The sequence below is a fragment of the Aulonocara sp. 'chitande type north' Nkhata Bay genome, linkage group LG23, assembly GCF_057382095.1.
Source record: "Aulonocara sp. 'chitande type north' Nkhata Bay isolate Kocher_YH1m ecotype deep benthic linkage group LG23, A_spYH_male_GT1.1, whole genome shotgun sequence".
Taxonomy (NCBI): domain Eukaryota; kingdom Metazoa; phylum Chordata; class Actinopteri; order Cichliformes; family Cichlidae; genus Aulonocara; species Aulonocara sp. 'chitande type north' Nkhata Bay.
In genome coordinates this window covers 19,527,731-19,546,585 of record NC_141365.1, presented here as the reverse complement: position 1 = coordinate 19,546,585, position 18,855 = coordinate 19,527,731, and the positions used below count along the sequence as shown (strand labels likewise).

Sequence of the window (18,855 nt, the reverse complement as noted above, 5' to 3'; positions counted from 1 at the left end):
GAAAAATCATTTCAACCAAAACCTGAAGATTAAATTGATCCAAAAAACTGGAAAAAAAAAAAAGAATATCTTCAACTTTCATACCCGTAATATCAGCTCTATGTTGAAACCTCTGCTGCCACACCTCTACTGAGCATGTGCAGAGAATGTTTCAGCACTCAGCTTGTTTGTGATTGAAGGAAGTGAGAGCTTCCTGTGACCGTCAGGCTGCGGGCTGGGCCTTTGTTGTAATCAGGGCTGATTCCGTTTGAGGCCTTTGGGGGGAAAATGTTATTTTAATAAATTTTTAACTGATCAAAACATATAAAATATGTTCCTTTTTTAATGGATTTTGCAGCAGTTTGAAAATTTCAGTGATGATCTGAGAGGTTTATTTTTTATTTGTTGGTCTCTTTCTGTGTTTTTGGATCCCACGCGCATTAAATGGACTGTGGTCACATGATATTATTACTGGGGGGGGGGGCATTTTTTTTGCCCTTTGTCCATGGAGTGAAAAATGATGATTTTATTCATGATGCTTGATGATTTTTTTTTTTTAATATGATGCTATACTGAGTAACTGTATTGAATTTGAGTATAACTATCCTATAATTTCTGAGGAATGTTACAGCACGTAAAGTAGGTGGAAGAGAGGAAGAATGTGTTGAAAGTTTCACATCAACTATCAGGATGTTTTTTAATGATATTTTAAATATAATGTGATTATATTGCATTGACTGTATTGAATTTGAGCATAACTGACCTTAAACTTGTCAGGAATTTTGCTGCGGATTGAGATGAATGAAGATTCACATTGCTAACCAAACTGAAAAGAATAATGAATTAACACTAGGAAAAACAGTTGTCCTTGAGCTTCATTTTTCCTGCAGAAAAGACCTCCAAATCGTTTGTGCGTGCGTGCGTGCGTGCGTGCGTGCGTGCGTGCGTGCGTGCGTGCATGCATGTGTGCCTGCGTGCTTGCATGTGTGTGAGATGTCCGTGCATGGGTGTGCTCGTGCATTTTTTTTTGTGATCAACAACAAAGAAGAAGTGCTACCGTAAAGCTTAGTGCAGAAATGTGTGGAAAATTTATGTGGCGGAAATAAGGCGGCTTGCTTTATCGTGGCTCACAAATGACAGCTCACTTCACGGCGGTAACATATCAAGGCTTGCTTTGCGTTAGCGGGCTGAAGAAATCCTAAAACTGCAGTGAGTTGCAAATTGTTTGTGGGTCTCTGCCTTCAGTGACTAAAAGTAGGTTGTACTGTGTTAAGAACTGACATTTGAAGGATATCCCATTTCTTTGCAATGGAAATACACTGGTGTATGGGAGGGAAATGTAGACTTTTTCTAATACAATTTCTGTATTTATAGTGATGTTTCATATACTGATAGAGATGATATTCTTTTTCCTTTTTTTTAAACAGAAAAACACATTTTTGAAGAAATGTCTCGATGCATTTGGCATACCTGAACACTCTAAAGCGGAAACAGATACTCAGAATAAGGAAGAAAAACCCAACTCAGACTTTTCCGTTTTAACAGTGTTTACTCAGCACTGACCAAAGATTAATCCTGTCACTGTTCCCTGGGGTACAGTGACAGGCAAAACAGAAACTGTTAAACTGCTTGAGAGAGTTGACCACCAAAAGTGATTTGCCAATCTCAAGGTGAGGCGACATTAAAATAAAAGAAAAAAGTCTGCAGAGCCATAGTAGTATCTGCAGTAAAGATCTTTTCATACATTGTATACATTGTACCATAGGCAAAGTTGCCTCCATTTTTATAATTATTTTTATCAATATTTTGTACATTTCAAGGACTCTATTTTTGGAGTGTATTTTTATGTATCTATTGTATTATACATACATATTAAAAGTGAATCTCTGTCCAAAAAATGCACTCAGTTTACTTCTTACTCACTATGATCATCATTCATTATTCTCCCCCAGTAATTAAGGTTAGGATATGTATTTTTTCTATTCCAATCCATTCTTCTTTTGCAGCATTTAAATAACCTTTATCAAATTTGATGGTTTTGTTACAGACTTTAAAAAAAAGTGTTTTGCTTTTCTTTCACAAATATGGGGACTGTGTTAAAATGTACAAAACAATGATGTCATGTTTTGTGACGAGGACCCAGGTAGAGAGAGACTTGATGAATTTAAGAATCTTATGATTTAATAAAGAAATTTGCAGACTTGCACAGAGATGGTAAAATTCTAATGACTGATAACGGAAACGAAGACAACAGACGATGAGGACAGGGAGGAACAGGGGTTTAAATGCACCAAGGAGACAGTCAGACGGAACTCGGGACAACTGGAGACATTTAAGGATGCAGGGACTCACAGAGACAGGGAAGAAGTCTCGTCGTGACGAGTAAAGTTTATCTTGCCTGGCTGGGCAGCTCTCTGGGTGCTCAGCACCCCCAAAGCTCTGATCTTAGAATCGCCCCTGATTGCAGTTCAGTGGAGCTAAAAGGAGTTCTGGCAAAGTTTGGAGGAACATAAAGAGCATCCACGGTATGTGTTGGATCATGTTGTACAATACAGCAGACCAAAATTAACACAGATGAAAAAGCAGAACAGCAGAGTAAACCTTTTTTGGTCTGAGATTAAATTTTCTTTCTTTTTTTTACACTCAGCTCTCTACACTCTAGCGAAGCTCTCAATTTACCGGTCGATCTACGTCCCTACCCTCATCTATGGTCACGAGCTGTGGCTAGTGACCGAAAGAACAAGATTGCGCATGCAAGCAGTGGAAAATGGGCTTCCTCCGAAGGGTGGCTGGCGTCTCCCTTAGAGATAGGGTGAGAAGTTCGGCCATTCGGGAGGGGCTCAGAATAGAGCCGCTGCTCCTCCACATCAAAAGGAGCCAGTTGAGGTGGTTCGGGCATCTGACAAGGATGCTTCCTGGGGGCCTCCTGGGTGAGGTTTTCCGGGCATGTCCCACCGGGAGGAGGCCCCAGGGCAGACCCAGGACACTCTCGGCAAGCCTGGGAACGCCTTGGTGTTCCCCTGGACAAGCTGGAAGAGGTGGCTGGGGAGAGGGAGGTCTGGGCTTCTCTGCTTGGGCTGCTGCCCCCGCGACCCCGCCCTGGATAAGCGGAAAAAAATGGATGGATGGATATATTAAATATTATTGGATAATTTTCGTATTGGTATATCATTACTCTATAATATTATAACTCTGTAATATCGAGCATGCTCAATAATCCAGGTAAGGAAATTCCAAAAGGTTGATTCTGCTCATCTGGACGTGGTGTTTTCAGTGCAAGAAACGTTTTGTCACTCATCCAAGTGACTTCTTCAGTCTCAGCTGACTGCAGGTTTCCATAATCTTATAAACAGTACATTTGCACAATGACTGAAACTAGCACAGCTGACGAAAAATGGGCTATGAGGTCAGTTGCTTAATTATTAATATGCAAACTGTCATGACCATTGATCAATGGCCATTAATCAGTGGCTATGAGTACCATTCACAGAGAGTTGGGGAATGGCTGCAATCACAGCATTGTAAGATGGTGAAAGATGTAACGTTGGGCCCCCTCCTTGATTCAGAGATGGTTTTTCCCTTTTCACGTAAATGATCTCCTTGACTCCGCGCTCAAACCAGCGTTCCTCCCTGTCCAGGATGTGTACATCCTCATCATTGAAACAGTGTCCACTGGCCTGTAGGTGTAAATAGACTGTGGAGCCCTGGCCTGATGAGTTAGCACAACACAGAAGAGTTAACTCATCAGGCCAGCACTCTGCGGTCTATTTACACCTGCTAGCCAGACGCTAAAGGGGGACTTAAAAAATTCCAGAACTGTTCAGCCTCCTCTCTACACCACTATGAATGTGATAGTTATAGCCTCCTCTTTCCCTTTCTTTGTGTACATGTGAGTTTAAATGGCAGTCAAACTTCCTAGTGGGTTAGCCTGGAGGTATGTCTTCCTCGCGTGTGCCAAGTGGCAGGTGGACACATCTGTTTCACATCCACTCATCACCTCCTGGAGCACAAGAGCCAGTTCTCCACTCACCTGTTGCCAAACTGTTACAACTGATACTGTGGTAACAAGTCTAGTTCAGTTGATTACTCTTTGTGAAATAATTTCATACCTGCTTTGTATTTTTTGTTTGTTTGTTTTTCCATCTGCTTACATTCATCCATTACTACAGCTTGCTGATCCTAGTTTCTGGAAGAAGCCCTTCCTGTGGAAAACCTAAATGTTACTTAGGCTGCCACTGCCCTGTCAATCACAGACTCTCAGATTCTGACTCTCTGTCTACTTTAACTATGTATGAAAGCTCTCAGCACAGAGAACAGTGCCACATGATTCACATACCAGTAGTACCAGCTTATTCTTGCCTGTTCCAGAAAGGAGTAATAGTGTCCACACTCTTAAGTGCTTGAGCTCGTAGCTAAACATGTGCAACATTTTGATCCAGATAGCTGAGATCAAGGCCCTGAAGATTACTTCTGTGAACTACCACAATTTAGTGGAGTTGCCACATGCATCCAAAGAATGAAAGTTAAAGTTGGTCATAAAACCTGTTTGAATGCACTTTACAACTGTAAGTATCAGACCTGACAAGTGTGGGCTCCACCAGGCACTAAAAGAAAAATCCTATTGTCCTGCTGATAAGACCACATCAGTGGTTGCAGCACTCAGTTAAAACTCTGCATTCTTCTGCTGAAGTAAATCATTAATAAATAGACAATGCAACCAACAGGAAATATAAAATAAAATAAATATCAGATAAAAAAAAAAGAAACCATAAACTTTGGCATTGGAAAGATGCCTGCAGCAGTTAAATGAACCTCTGAACGGCTTTGATGTTCATTATTATTTTATCGGTGGCTCCTGTTGAAGCACTGGAACTGGGTGTTTTCACACAGACTCCCAAAGCAACAGGATCTTTAAAACCTTTAACAAACTGGACTGTGACGACTCAGGAAACCTGATCTGCAGCTGCTCATCATCATGGACAGCTGGGTTTGGTGTGTTTTCACTCTGGGTAACAAAAACTGAGCTTCTCAATTTCTGACATTTATTATAACTATCAATATTTCGTAATAGTTGTTATGACTGATGGGGTAAGATAAGATAAGATAAGATAGAACTTTATTAATCCCTCGGGTGGGTTCCTCTGGGAAATTCGATTTCCAAAAAAGCACAGCACCGACAGAAGTTACAGAGTTACAGAATATTATATATATATACACACACACACACACACACACACACACACACACACACGCACACACACACACACACACACACACACACACATATATAAATACAGAGACAATATAAATAAAATATACGAAGGGGATAAATAGAATAAATAGGAATAAAAAATAAAAATACAAGTGAATTGCACATTTCAAGTATTGAGGTCTATTGCACTGTTGACTATTTACAAAAGTATTGCACAAAAGGTATTGCACAGTGAGGTGAAGAGGCACTACAGCTTAGTTGTTCCCCCCTCCTTTGTCCTCCTGTTTCCCCTCCCTCTCCCCTCCAGAGAGGAGTTAAACAGTTTGATGGCGTGTGGGACAAAGGAGTTTTTAAGTCTGTTAGTTCTTGTCTTGGGGAGAAGCAACCTGTCACTGAACAGACTCTTCTGATTGTTTATGGCCGTGTGCAGAGGATGCCTGGCATTGTCCATAATGTCCATCAGTTTCTTTAATGTCCTTTTCTCTGCCACTGTCACCAGAGTGTCCAGCTTCATGCCGACCACAGAGCTAGCCCTCCTGATCAGTTTCTCCAGCCTGGATGAGTCCTTCTTTGCTGTGCTGCTCCCCCAGCACACAACAGCATAGAAAAGTACTCCAGCAACCACTGACTGGTAAAACATCCTCAGGAGCTTCCTGCAGATGTTAAAAGACCTCAGCCTCCTGAGGAAGTACAGTCGGCTTTGTGCTTTTTTATACAGGTGCTCTGTGTTGCATGACCAGTCCAGTTTATTGTCCACCCACAGCCCGAGGTACTTGTATTGTCATCATCCCACTGGGTTGGCCGGCAGGCAAGTTTGTGAACATTACAACTTGAGAAATATGTCACCTAGGATTTTCAAATTGATACAATAGGTGGATCTGGTGGCTGCCACACCTCTACTGAGCATGTGCAGAGAAAGTTTCAGGACTCAGCTTGTTTGTGATTGGAGGAAGTGAGAGCTTCCTGTGACCGTCAGGCTGTGGGCTGGGCCTTCGTTGTAATCAAAGGTGATTCTGAGGCCTTTGGGGGAAAATGTCATTTTAATAACTTTTCACTGATCCAAACATATAAAATATCTTCCTTTGTATTTAATTTTGCAACAGTTAGAAGATTTCAGTGATGATATGAGAGGTTTCATTTGTATTTGTTGGCTTTTATTTTCATTTTTTAATAAAGAAATCTTTATTGAAATTATTTTTGTCGACAGTGTTGCTACCTCGAGCCGTGTCACCAGAAAGTATGAAAACATTTTCATGAAATCATCTTCAGGTCATTTCAATCCATCATCACTGTCACGCTGCTCATTGTTCTGTTGATTTTCAGGTTGTGTGTTTGTTTTTCTCCTGCTCTGCTCCGTGTGCGTTTTTCTTTGTTTGTTGCGAATTACCATCAATGAAAACTGAGTTTGGACCCGCCATACAGCCTAGCCTCGACAATCTCAGCCTTGGTCTTAAATCACACTGAAATCATGTCAGCAGAGTTTCTGTTGGGCTCAAATTTAAACATTTTTGAATGGTGAGCCTCACCAGCACATAAAACAGCAAATGCCACTGAAAAACAGTCTAAAGGTTTCGAGAATTTGCCCTTTAAAACTGATCCTCAACATCATCTAAATGTCTTTGTTTTCTTCTTCTTCTTCTTCTTCTTCTTATTATTATTATTATTATCATTGCTATTGTTGTTATTATTGTTATTATTATTATTAAATGTGTGGTTGACTTGTATCTATTAATCCTTTACATGTGTATTTATTTAGTATTTATTATGAATATAAAGGTACAACGGTTGAAATTATATGAGCTGGGTTTTCTGATAAATTGGCTCCTTATAGTGGACATAAGTGGGAACTACAATCTACAGTCGTAGTTAAAAATGGCAAAAACACAAAAAATTTTCTAGCTCTTTAAAACTCAATATTGTCACTATAACTTATTCTATTGTTCTTTTACTGCTCTTATTTTTCACTTTTCCTTATTTTACATTGACCACGTTTGTGTTATTGTTTTGATAGTTGCGTCAGCGTTGAGTCAGAGGTTGTGTACGTCATCACACCGCGCTGCAGGCACGCTTTGCCGGTGCGGATCTGGTGCTGTTCTGTGTGGACTTTGCGTGTGTTTAGGGGAAAATGTCGGTGTTTCACGACGAAGTGGAGATCGAGGACTTTGAATACGACGAGGATACGGAGACGTATTACTTCCCGTGTCCCTGCGGAGACCGCTTCGCCATCACCAAAGTAAGTTCAGCTCACGGCTAACAGCTACAAACCAAACTTCAGTTTGAAATCTCCTGTTTTTACATCTTCATATAGTGGGTGATTTACACGGAGGACATAACAGAGTTTCCCACTCCCTTCATCATCGATACAGTCTTCTTCTGGATTCGGCAGGGATTTATTGATGGCACGTTGATATATGTCCGTTTTTTTTTTTTAAAGAAGTATTTCAACCTTCCTTTCGGATTTGCCACAGAGGTGGGACGTAGAATCTCTCATTATTTGACTGAAGTTTGGTTTGGTGTTAAGATAAACTTTTATTAGTCCCACACGTGGGAAATGTGTTTGGTCACGACAAAAAAGTGGACAGTACAAAGTTAAGAGCAGCAAAAATTAAGAAAAACACAAGAATAGAAAATAATAAACCAGCACCATACTTTATTCTCAGCAGTGAAACTACGTCAGTGAACGGAACCAAACTCCATTTAAAAGTCTTCAAATTTAAGAGAGTAAAAACGTTCAAACAAATCAAAGCCTACTGAGTAATTATCAGTCATTTCTTGTGACATCATGAAACTTTGTTTTACATGGTTTAAGGTAGAAAAGACGGTATTTTAAGTAGTTTTTTTTTTCTGAAATAGTAGAAACTTGTAGCTGAAGTGAACTTTAGCTCTCTTAAATTCGTCAGAGGATAGACTTTAAAGTTCTGATGCTGGCCTATAAAGCTCTGAATGGTTTAGGACCAAAATACATCAATGACCTCCTGACCCAGTAAGAACCTTCCAGATCCCTCAGGTCATCTGGATCCGGTCTTTTATCAGTTCCCAGAGTCAGAACCAGACACGGAGAAGCTGCATTCAGCTTTTATGCTCCTTATATCTGGAACAAACTCCCAGAAAGCCTCAGATCAGCTGAAACACTCAGTTTATTTAAATCCAGGTTGAAGACTCACCTGTTCTCAGCTGCATTTGAATAAAGCACCAAATCCACACTTTAAGCTTAAATTTCAAAACTTACATTTAACTACTGATTTTATCTACTGTTCTGATTTTATCTGTTTTGATTTTATATACTGTTTTGTTTGTTTGTTTGTTTGTTTGTTAATTAGTTAGTTAGTTTATATTCTTGTTTTAATCAATTTTAAATCATGCTTTTTATTTGTTCTTGTTTCTAATGTCTCTGTAAAGCACTTTGAATCACCTTGTTGTTGAATTGTGCTATACAAATAAACTTGCCTTGCCTTGCCTTGCCTTAAATTCAGGAACAAGATGACAGTTCACCATATCAAGACTTCCTTCATGTTAGCAGGCTGAAGAAATCCTAAAACTGCAGTGAGTTGCAGCTTATTTGTGGGTCTCTGCCTTCAGTGACTAAGAGTTGGCTCTTCTGTGTTGAGATCTGACATTTGAAGGATATTTAATTTCTTTGCAGGTAGAATACACGGGTGTACAGGAGGGAAATTTAGACTTTTTCTAATGGAGTTTGGGTGTTTTTAGTGATATGTCATATACTGATGGAGATGATCTTCTTTTTCTTTTCTTTTTGAAACATTAAAACAAAGAAACATAGTTTGGAAGAAATGCATGTATGGATGCATCTGGCATACCTGAACACTCTAAAACTGAAACAGATACTCAGAATAAGCAAGAAGAAACTCAGACTTTATCAGTTTTGATAGTGTTTGCCTGCTCAGCACCATCCAAAGGTTCATCCAGGAAAGTCCGACTTCATGACGAGTTCTTTCTTTGTAATTCACGAAGCATCCCAAACTTGCGACTGCAGTCAGGTCTTGCAGTTTTTACACTGTCCCTACACTTTGTCTCTCTGAACTCTGTTCAATTCCTCAGACCTTGCGGCTTTGCTGCGGTGCTCTCAGGGGAGAGTTTATTCTTACAGGCAGCATTTGTGTTGGGTGGCCTGTGGTACTTTTAATCCTGCAATTGTTTGATCAGGTAATGCGTTTTCTCCAAAGGGTGGCTGGCCTTTCCCTCAGAGATGGGGTGAGAAGGTCAGTTTGAGGGTGTCAGGTAAAGATGTTACTCCTGCACATTAAAAGGAGGCAGCTGAGGTGTTAAGATCACGACCTACTGGGAGAACCCAGAACTACTGGAGATAGCTGAGAGAGGCCTGCTGCCCCCATGACCCAGCCCCAGAAAAGCGACAGAAAACGAATGGCAACATGTCGTAGATGGAGAAGAGTGACCGTACAATCTTGATGATTTCTTTTATGTGACAGGTGCACAGATTTCAGATCAGCCTGGCTACAGTGCTGAAGAGAAACCTAGGGTTGTTCTTATTTTCTTCAATCAGTGATGAATAGTAAGATGTTCTGGCTTTGCGGAGGGCTTTCTTATAAAGCAACAGGCTTTATAAAGGCTAAATGATGATCTTTTAAAATTGTGACATGCCATTTCCTTTCCAGCCTATGAGTTATCTGCTTTAGGCTACGTGTTTGAGAGTTATACCACAGAGTCAAGTACTTCGGGTTTGAGGCCTTATGATTCACAGTAGCTACAGTATCCGGAGTCGTACATAGTGAGGAGGTAAAATTATTAACAATGGCCTGTATTTGTATAGCACTTTTCTAGTCCCTAAGGACCCCAAAGCACTTTACACAACCTGTCATCCACCCATTCACACACACATTCACACACTGGTGATGGTAAGCTACATTGTAGCCACAGCCACCCTGGGGTGCACTGACAGAGGCGAGGCTGCCGGATACTGGCGCCACCGGGCCCTCTGACCACCACCAGTAGGCAACGGGTGAAATGTCTTGCCACTTCGAGCTCTGTTGGAGTAGCATTCAGATAGCTGCTCTGCTCTGTGCTGGTACAGGGCATTGAAGATGATAACAGTGGGTGGATTATATTCTTAAACTTAGTTACAGCGCTTTCAGAAAGACATCTACTGTGATAAAGTCTACTCTCCACTGCTGTTTAATCAATTATTGTAAATGTAATCAGGAAATGATCAGACAGGAGAGGGTTTTCAGGAAACACTGTTAAATGTTCAGTTTCTATGCCATATGTTAAAACAAGGTCTAGAGTGTGATTAAAGTGGTGGGTGGGTTCTTTTACATTTTGAGAGAAGCCAATTGAGTCTAATAACAGATTAAATGCCATGTTGAGGCTGTCATTCTTAGCATCTACATGGATGTTAAAATCACCCACAATAATTATTTTATCTGAGCTCAGAACTAAATCAGATAAAAAGTCTGAGAAATCAGACAGAAACTCTGTGTAAGGCCCAGGTGGACGATATATGATAACAAGTAAGACTGGTTTCTGAGTTTCACAGCTGGGGTGGACAATGTTAAGCATCAGGCTTTCAAATGAATTAAGTCTGTCTTGGTCTTTCGTTGATTAATAGGCTGGTGTGAAAAATTGCTGCCACACCGCCCCCTCGGCCTGTGCTTCGAGGTTTCTGGTAGTTAGAATGACTCGGGGGTGTTGATTCATTTAAACTAACATAATCATCCTGCTACAACCAGGTTTCTGTAAGGCAGAGTAAATCGATTTGTTGATCAATTATTAAGTCATGTACTAACAGAGACTTGGAGGAGAGAGACCTAATATTTAATAATCCACATTTCACTGTTTTACTCTTTGGTTCAGATGTGGATACTGTACTGTTCCTTCTTTCTGATTTTTTTTTTATGTTTAAGGTGTTTGTTGCTGGTTTCTTGTTTGTTTTTCATTTGTTTGGGAGCTGACACAGTCTCTATTGAGATGGGGTTTTTTGGAGGTAACAGGAGGAGAGAAGCTGCAGACTGCAACTTTTTATTAATACATTAATACATTTGGCCAGAATTCTCAAAATGACAGCTTCTCCATCCAAAGTGGGATGGATGTCATCTCTCCTAACAAGACCAGGTTTCCTTCAGAGAGTTTCCCAGTTATCTATGAAGCCCACATTGTTTTTTGGACACCACTCCGATAGCAATTTAAGGACAACATGCGGCTAAACATGTCACTCGTGGACTGATTGGGGAAGAGAGAGGAATAAACCACAAAAACATTCAAACCTTGACAGAAACCTGAAGATTTTATTTGTTTTTATTTTGAAGGAGGACCTGGAGAACGGGGAGGAGGTGGCGACATGTCCAAGCTGCTCGCTCATCGTTAAAGTCATCTACGATAAGGTATCTGTGACTTCCTCTTATCAGTTCATCCATAAAGGGCTCAACGATCAGTTATTTAAAAAGTTTCTTGTAAAGTGACGAAAAGCAGCAAATTCTCACTTTAGAGAAGCTGGAAATCACTTTGTTTTATTATTTAAAGTACCTTCAGTGTTTATTTGATCTAAAATGTTTCCTGTGATAACACCAGAATTTCTCATTATTTGATCAGGACAGTTTTATATCGATCAGTTAAAACTTTCAAATAAAAAAAACATGATAGAAAAGAAAAGATGCAACAGCATCACAAAAACCTCTGAAAAGTACTTTTACATTACTTTTTTGTGTTGGGGACATTAAACCATCATGCTTTTATTCTGCAAATCATTGGTGAATTGTTCATGTAAATTATTGATTTTTTTTTTAAAAAGTACAACTTTAAATTTAAGACAGATGGATAGTACGGGGCGTCACTACCTGTCAATGAATGACAGGCTTTTTTGTATGTGTGTGTTTCAGGATCTTTTCCAGGTTGGAGAAATCATTGAAGCGCCATCACATGCCAAACTGGAGGTCGTTCAATCCTGAACCCTCTCACCTTTGACCTCACAGAGACCCCAGTTTAACCATTTCCCGTCTCGACGCTGTGTCCAGGTGGTGCTGGGAAACGGCAGACTTTCACTGCCTCCTGTATTTCCTCCAGATGTATCTTGAATGAAATCACACTTGATCCAGATGAAATTTTTTTGAAGACGCAAGGTTGCGGCGTTCATGTGTTTGATGGACTTCCTGCAGATTATGTGGGAGGATGAGCGTGGAGCCGAGCCATTTGCTGTGAACAGATGAAGGTTGCGCTTTAAAAAAAACAAAGCGTTGGTTCCTGCCTCAACCTCGCCACTCTTAATGCACATTCAGTCTTTCACTTTAAAGCTCAGGAGAACGAAGGAAGCTTCATTTTAGGACTGGCAGGTTTCTTTAGAGCTTTTATTTTGTAGTTTTGAGATATTTTAATATATATTTATATAAAACCTCCACATACAGAGAACCCAGACACCCTCTATAGGACAAACTGTGTGATGACACAATTACTGAATCAGTAATGTTTCAATCGATCAGCTGACGTGTGCTGATTGGCTCCATGGCATCTCCGTGGGATAAGTTTTTACTTAAACTTTTTGTTTGTTTGTGGATAATATGACCTTTGAACACAGAATTAAAAAGTCTTTGTTAGCACAATAAAAGTTTCACTCTGCAGTCGATATCTCTGAAAACTTTCAGAGAAAAAGCATGTGTGCGTCTTCCATAAAGCCCCTCCCCCCTTCGTTAGGTGAGAGTTTGATTCAAAGCAACATTCAAATTTTCAAACTCCAGATTTTTTAATGATCATGAAAATTCTTTTCTTATTACATCTGTGATAGGATGGTCTGACTTTTTTTTTTTTAAAGACAATATAAAAGTAAATTAATATTAATTATATTGATATTTCAGTTATTGATTTCATCAATTTAATTTGATTTCAGTAAGCTTGGTGATTGTCGGTTAATGATTGAGGTGACTGGTTAGTAAAGATCGTGGTGGAAAGTGTGACTGCATGATCAGAGAGTCAAACATCTTCTCGTCTGGAGACTGAATTGCTCTTTTCATAGCAGGAAGCTGTTTCAGCATCAGTAGACACCGTTTTTACTCTTCACACCCTTTACAATCAAAATGCTTTTAGATAGTTGAATACAATACACAATCCAGCAGAGGGCAGCAACACCTAAGCGCTCTCTCTCCCTAACATGAGCAGAGGATCCCTAACAACCAGCTGCTCCTAGAGCTGGGCGATATGAGATTTTTTCATATCACGATATGTTTTTTTCATTTCAGGCGATAACGATATCTATCACGATATAAGCCAAATAACTATATTTGTAAGATTTAAATGTGCCGTTGCTCACAAGTAAAATGTGAAATAATCAGCAGCTTGTTTTTATTTAAATATTTATTTCCCATAATAAGTTCAACAGGGTAGATGTACTTAAGGAACATGAGACTTTTTCAGATAAATAAAGGCAAATATTGCAAACTACACAAAAGGCAGCCGCTAAAGCGTTTAAGTTTCAAAATAGAACAAACGAAACAGACTAAATTGTCAATTCCACTTAGAAACAAAATATTAATTCTAAAAATAAATCTTAGTTTGTTTTACAGAAGAACAGACAAAACTGACTAACTTTTGTCAATATCAAATAAACTGAGAACTAAAAGGAAATTCTCAATCTCTCCTTGTTGTATAGCTGAGCTTTTCAAACAGTTTTAACAGTTACTTTAGTCTGACAAAAGCCGAATGACGAATTAGCGCTTCCAGTCAGAGACTGAGGCTACGTCCACACGTACACGGGTATTTTTGAAAACGGAGATTTTCCGTTTTCGTTTTAAAAAATAATCCCGTCCACACATAAAGGCAGAAATGAAGGAAAACGCTGCTATGAACATGCCAAAGCAGCAGGTGGCGCTAGATTCCTAACCGTGCAGAAATGTTGGCCAATCAGAAGTCTAGAAGCCTCGGTGGGAAAAAGTAAACAAAGCTGGGGCATAGAAGCAGAACCGAGTCGTATGTGTGGAGGGACAGTAACTGTGTGTATATGTAAGCATCTAAACACTGCAGAGAGTAGAATTAACAGTAACAGTATTGTAGAAATTCATTTCACCGAAACAATAACGTGGCGCACAGTGTGACGCATGCACCAGTTTATTGTATTTCCAGACTTGCTTTCGGCACAATTTACAGTGCACGCTACTCTGTTTTTGTCAGACTTGAAATAGCCGAAATACCTTCACACTACGGAACTTCTATGGCTCTTCCGTTCGACAATCTCTCCGGCATTGGAACCATCATCTGTTTTCTCTTCGGTCGCGCTCGGTTGATTTTTCTAGTCGGCACACTCATTTCCTCCATTATGCGCTGGCTCCATTACCCGCTGGCTGTTTCCCAAACAAACACACGTGCGGCTTGGCACTTGTGCTGTACGTAACAAGTCACGCGACGTGACGCTGCGGCTGTGATTGGTTCGGCTCTGCGCTGCTTAATTTGGATTGGCTGACCTTTTTTTTTTTTTTTTTAAGAGGACAAGAGCGGCGAGGTCTATCGCGATAGCTTAATTTCTCTATCGAGTAAAAGTTATATCGCGATACATATCGTTATCGTTCTATCGCCCAGCTCTAGCTGCTCCTAATACATCTAAGTGCTCTGTTTTATTTACATAACCCAGCATTCAGTGAAGTTCTCTGAAGGTTGTGATGCTCAAAACGAGTGTGTGAGACACTCAAACGTTTGTGTTGGAATTGCATCGAGGTTTCTGAGATAATCTCACAGCTATCTCCATCGGCACTCTAATCTGTAGTGAGAGTTGTTAACAAATAGGTCACCTGTAAAAATGGATGCAGGTTATTTCACATTTTTATTCTTGTCTCCAAAGTTTTCTTGGAAGTTTCTGGCTACATGAAATGCCAATACCAGCTCACACAGGTTAGAGTGAGCATGAAATCATTTAATACAGCAAATAATATTTTCTGTTGAAAGTAACAAAAAGAAATAAGGGACAGGATTTAGAGCTGAACTTTTCTGCCCATTTTATTTTTTATTGACGTGTTTTTACAGCACAAGGCTATACTCTGTCTGCTGATATGAGTCAGCGTAGCTCACCCAGCAGCCTGTTTCTCTCTTGTCTAAAATCATAAAAGAGTAGGCCAACATTTGTTTAAGTGCACTTTGAATCTCCATGTTTAAATGGATAGCCTATACTGGTCTTCACAATCCACAGCAACGATAACAGCGAGACACTGGGTATTTTCTTTTATACATGTTCTGTCCTTGCTTCTAAGAAATAGAAGCGATAGTATTAAAAAAAATGAAATCAGTAATTTAAGGCCCAGTCTGAATTACTGTGGTCTGTCCGGCATGGGAATCCTGACGCCATATCTGCTGAGGAGTATGGGATGTCAAACGCTAGCAATTATTTTTGGAGTTACTGTATTAAACGCAAGAGGCTCAGACAGTTTGATGTATTTACTTTTTCTAACAGGAAACATGCCTACATTGTTCTGATATTTTATTTTTTGCAAATAAAGTTTTTTCTCTGACAGAATGCATAGTTTATTTTAACTATTATAAGTCAACCTACTTTTTTGCTTTTGAGAGTGTGATCGTCCTAAAAAAATTTCCAGTACTGGTTTATGTACCTTTTCACGGTAAAGAAAGGGGCTGGTTGACGGTGGATGACTTTTAGAAACTTTTATTTATATCTTTAAAATGATAATGTGTCACAGTTGGATCTTGGAGATGATGTAAATAATTGAGTGAAGATGAGGCTAAATGACTTATAAGACTCTAAATAAGAAACCAGACATAATCTGTATTCAGGAAACTTGGCTAAAACCGACTTTAGATTTTGTAATCAGAGGATATAGTGGTGAACACAGAGGCAGAAGTGAGGTTCATGGAGGAGGTTGTGAAACTTTTTTTTTTATAGCAAAAGGAAAACAGAATATATAGTTGTTGAAGTTTGGAATAAGAACAGCATCAAAATTGTACATTTTTAAAACCCATGCAAAAGGCTTTCACCTGAATGAATGGAGAACCTTGATATCCATTTAAATAGAAAAGCATGTTGGTGTGGCGGTTTTAATGCACACAGTTCGTTATGGGGTACTAATAATGACCACAATGAAACAGTAATTCAAAAATTAATGGACAATGGAAATTTTATTTGTTTAAATGTTCAAATTCAAAATTCAAATTCAAATTTTATTTGTCACGTACACAGTCATACACAGTACGATATGTAGTGAAATGCTTGGACAACTGCTCGTGACCTAAAGAGAACAAAAAAGGAAAAGGCTATGAATAAGATAGGAAATAAATATGAAAAATTAAAAAGGGTAAATTTAACTAGGAAGGAATAAAATATAAATTAAGGTTAAAAATGAAATAACTGTACAACACAAATTAGAATGAAGGGTAAATTTAACTGGGAAGAATAAGATAAAGATAAATATATAAATTAAAGTTGAAAATAAAATAACTGTACAACAAAATACACAATACACAATATAGAACTATATAAGAATGTATGAAGAAATCTAAATATAAATAAATATATACACAATAACAGCAGCTGTACAAGTATTAACCGGAAATGAAGAATATAGTGACCAGTGTTGTGCAAAACCAAAGTCCAGAAAGTCCAGTGTGTGTGTAAGAACTGTATGTGTGGGTCAGTACTGTGTGGTGGTGTGATTGAGAGACCGTATCGCCTGCGGGAAGAAGCTCCTCCTCAGTCTCTCTGTGTTGGTCTTCAGGGAGCGGAATCGCTTTCCTGACCTCAACAGAGAGAACAGTCTGTTGTTGGGATGGCTGAGGTCCTTCACGATCTTCCTGGCCTTGGTCCAGCACCGCCTGCTGTAGATTGAGTGCAGGTCAGGGAGCTCGGAGCGGATGGTGCGCTCAGCTGACCGCACAACCCTCTGTAGAGCTCGTCTGTCCTGCATGGTGCTGTTCCCGAACCAGGTTAAGATGTTTCCCGCCAGGATGCTCTCTATGGTGCACGAGTAAAAGTTCCTGAGCACCTTGGAGGGCAGTTGGAAGTCTCTCAAGCGTCTGAGGTGGTAGAGACGCTGTCGGGCCTTTTTCACCACGGTGTTGATGTGACAGGACCATGACAGGTCCTGCGTGATGTGAACTCCGAGGTATTTGAAGCTGTCCACTCTCTCCACTGGGCACTCGTTGATGACGGGGGTCTGGTAGTTCCTCTCCTGCTTAGTGCTGAAGTCCACTATCAGCTCCTTTGTCTTACTGACGTTTAGAAGGAGGTTGGAAGGGATACAAGAGTTAACATGAAAACAGGTATGAAATCAGTAACTGATCACACAATCTGGCAGGTAGTTAAAGATAAAACACTAGGAATTGACCACTATCATATAATAACTGAAAAAATGTGGGTATTGAAAAGTCTGACGCAGGTGGTTTTCAGAAATGGTGTTTCGGTAGTGAAGATTGGGAAGCATTTAGGCTTCTTACAAACCAGGAATTGGATGAAATTAATTGGAATACGGAAGTTGATCATTTAAATTTCACTATGTTGTGATATTTTACAGGACAAGTATGGACAATGATAAGAAGAATGGGTGGGATTAAAACAGAATATGGGTATCCAGTCTTAGGTGATGGTGAAGTTACAGCAGTAAAAGATGAAGAAAAAGCAGATGTGACGGCTAAAACTTTCGTTAAAAGACATAGTTCAGATAATATTTATGTAGAATGAAAAAGAAAGGATAGTGTCAGAGAATAGAGAGTTATTAGAACATGAAGAGGATGTAAATCAGCGGTCCCCAACCCCCGGGCCTCGGACCGGTACCGGTCCGTGAGTCGTTTGGTACCGGGCCGCGAGAGTTGAGGCTCAGGTGTAAAATGTATAGTTTTCAGGGTTTTTTATCGGTTTTCAGCGTTATTTTGTTATCGTTTTTATCGGTTTTCCTTGGTCTTTTCACTTGTGTTATGAATAAATTTTCTTTTTTTCGGTACCGGTACTAGTTTTATTTTGTTGTATTTATCCGCGACACCTTAAAGGCCGGTCCATGAAAATATTGTCGGGCATAAACCGGTCCGTGGCACAAAAAAGGTTGGGGACCGCTGATGTACAGTAAATGATTTACTAAATGCACCTTTTTCAAAATCAGAGTTAAATCGAGACTTCAGAAATCAACACCAGGGAAAGATGACATCGGTTATATAATTATGAGTGATCTTAGTGAGTCATTTAAAGTCATATTATTGGAGCTTTACAATAAAGTTTGGGAAGATAGGAAATTACCACAAAGCTTGAAAGAAGCAATAATACTACCGATATGGAAGCCAGGCAAAGATGATACAAAACCAGAACATTATAGACCAATTGGTCTAACTTCCAATGTATGCAAAATAATGGAGAAAATAATTAATGAAAGACTGATGTACTATATAGAAAAAGGGTGTAATGAAAAAGGCAATGGTTTTATAAAATCCAAAGGAAAACTGGAGAAATGAGAAGGAGACAGGAGGAAGAAAAGAGAAGAAACAATCATTTTATGGCTCAGATTTGGGCACACTGGTCTAAACAGCACACAGTTCATTTTAAGGGAAATACTGTAATGAGAAATGTGAGCACTGTGGGGATGATGAGACAGTAGAGCATGTTATATTACACTGTCAGTATTAGAAAGAAAGAAGACAACTAATTCAAAACCTAAACCTCATCCTAAATTATGATCAAATCTGAATCGTAGGGGCTAAAGACTTTTTAAATGTGATAG

The 18,855-nt window shown here is 39.5% G+C and overlaps 1 protein-coding gene across 1 annotated transcript; it reads left to right on the top strand.

Moving 5' to 3' along the window:
* Positions 1–7,101: 7,101 nt before the first annotated feature.
* Positions 7,102–13,333, top strand: dph3 (diphthamide biosynthesis 3). The gene is made up of 3 exons (XM_086284022.1): positions 7,102–7,424; positions 11,473–11,547; positions 12,043–13,333. The coding sequence occupies exons 1-3, from the start codon at positions 7,317–7,319 to the stop codon at positions 12,109–12,111; spliced, it is 252 nt and encodes an 83-aa protein (XP_086140148.1). The 5' UTR covers positions 7,102–7,316; the 3' UTR covers positions 12,112–13,333.
* Positions 13,334–18,855: the final 5,522 nt, after the last annotated feature.

Coding starts and splice junctions, on each gene's coding strand:
- dph3 (XM_086284022.1), top strand. CDS start 7,317: ATGTCGGTGTTTCACGACGAAGTGGAGATCGAGGACTTTGAATACGAC. Junction 7,425..11,472: donor ACCGCTTCGCCATCACCAAA/GTAAGTTCAGCT, acceptor TTTATTTTGAAG/GAGGACCTGGAGAACGGGGA. Junction 11,548..12,042: donor TTAAAGTCATCTACGATAAG/GTATCTGTGACT, acceptor TGTGTGTTTCAG/GATCTTTTCCAGGTTGGAGA.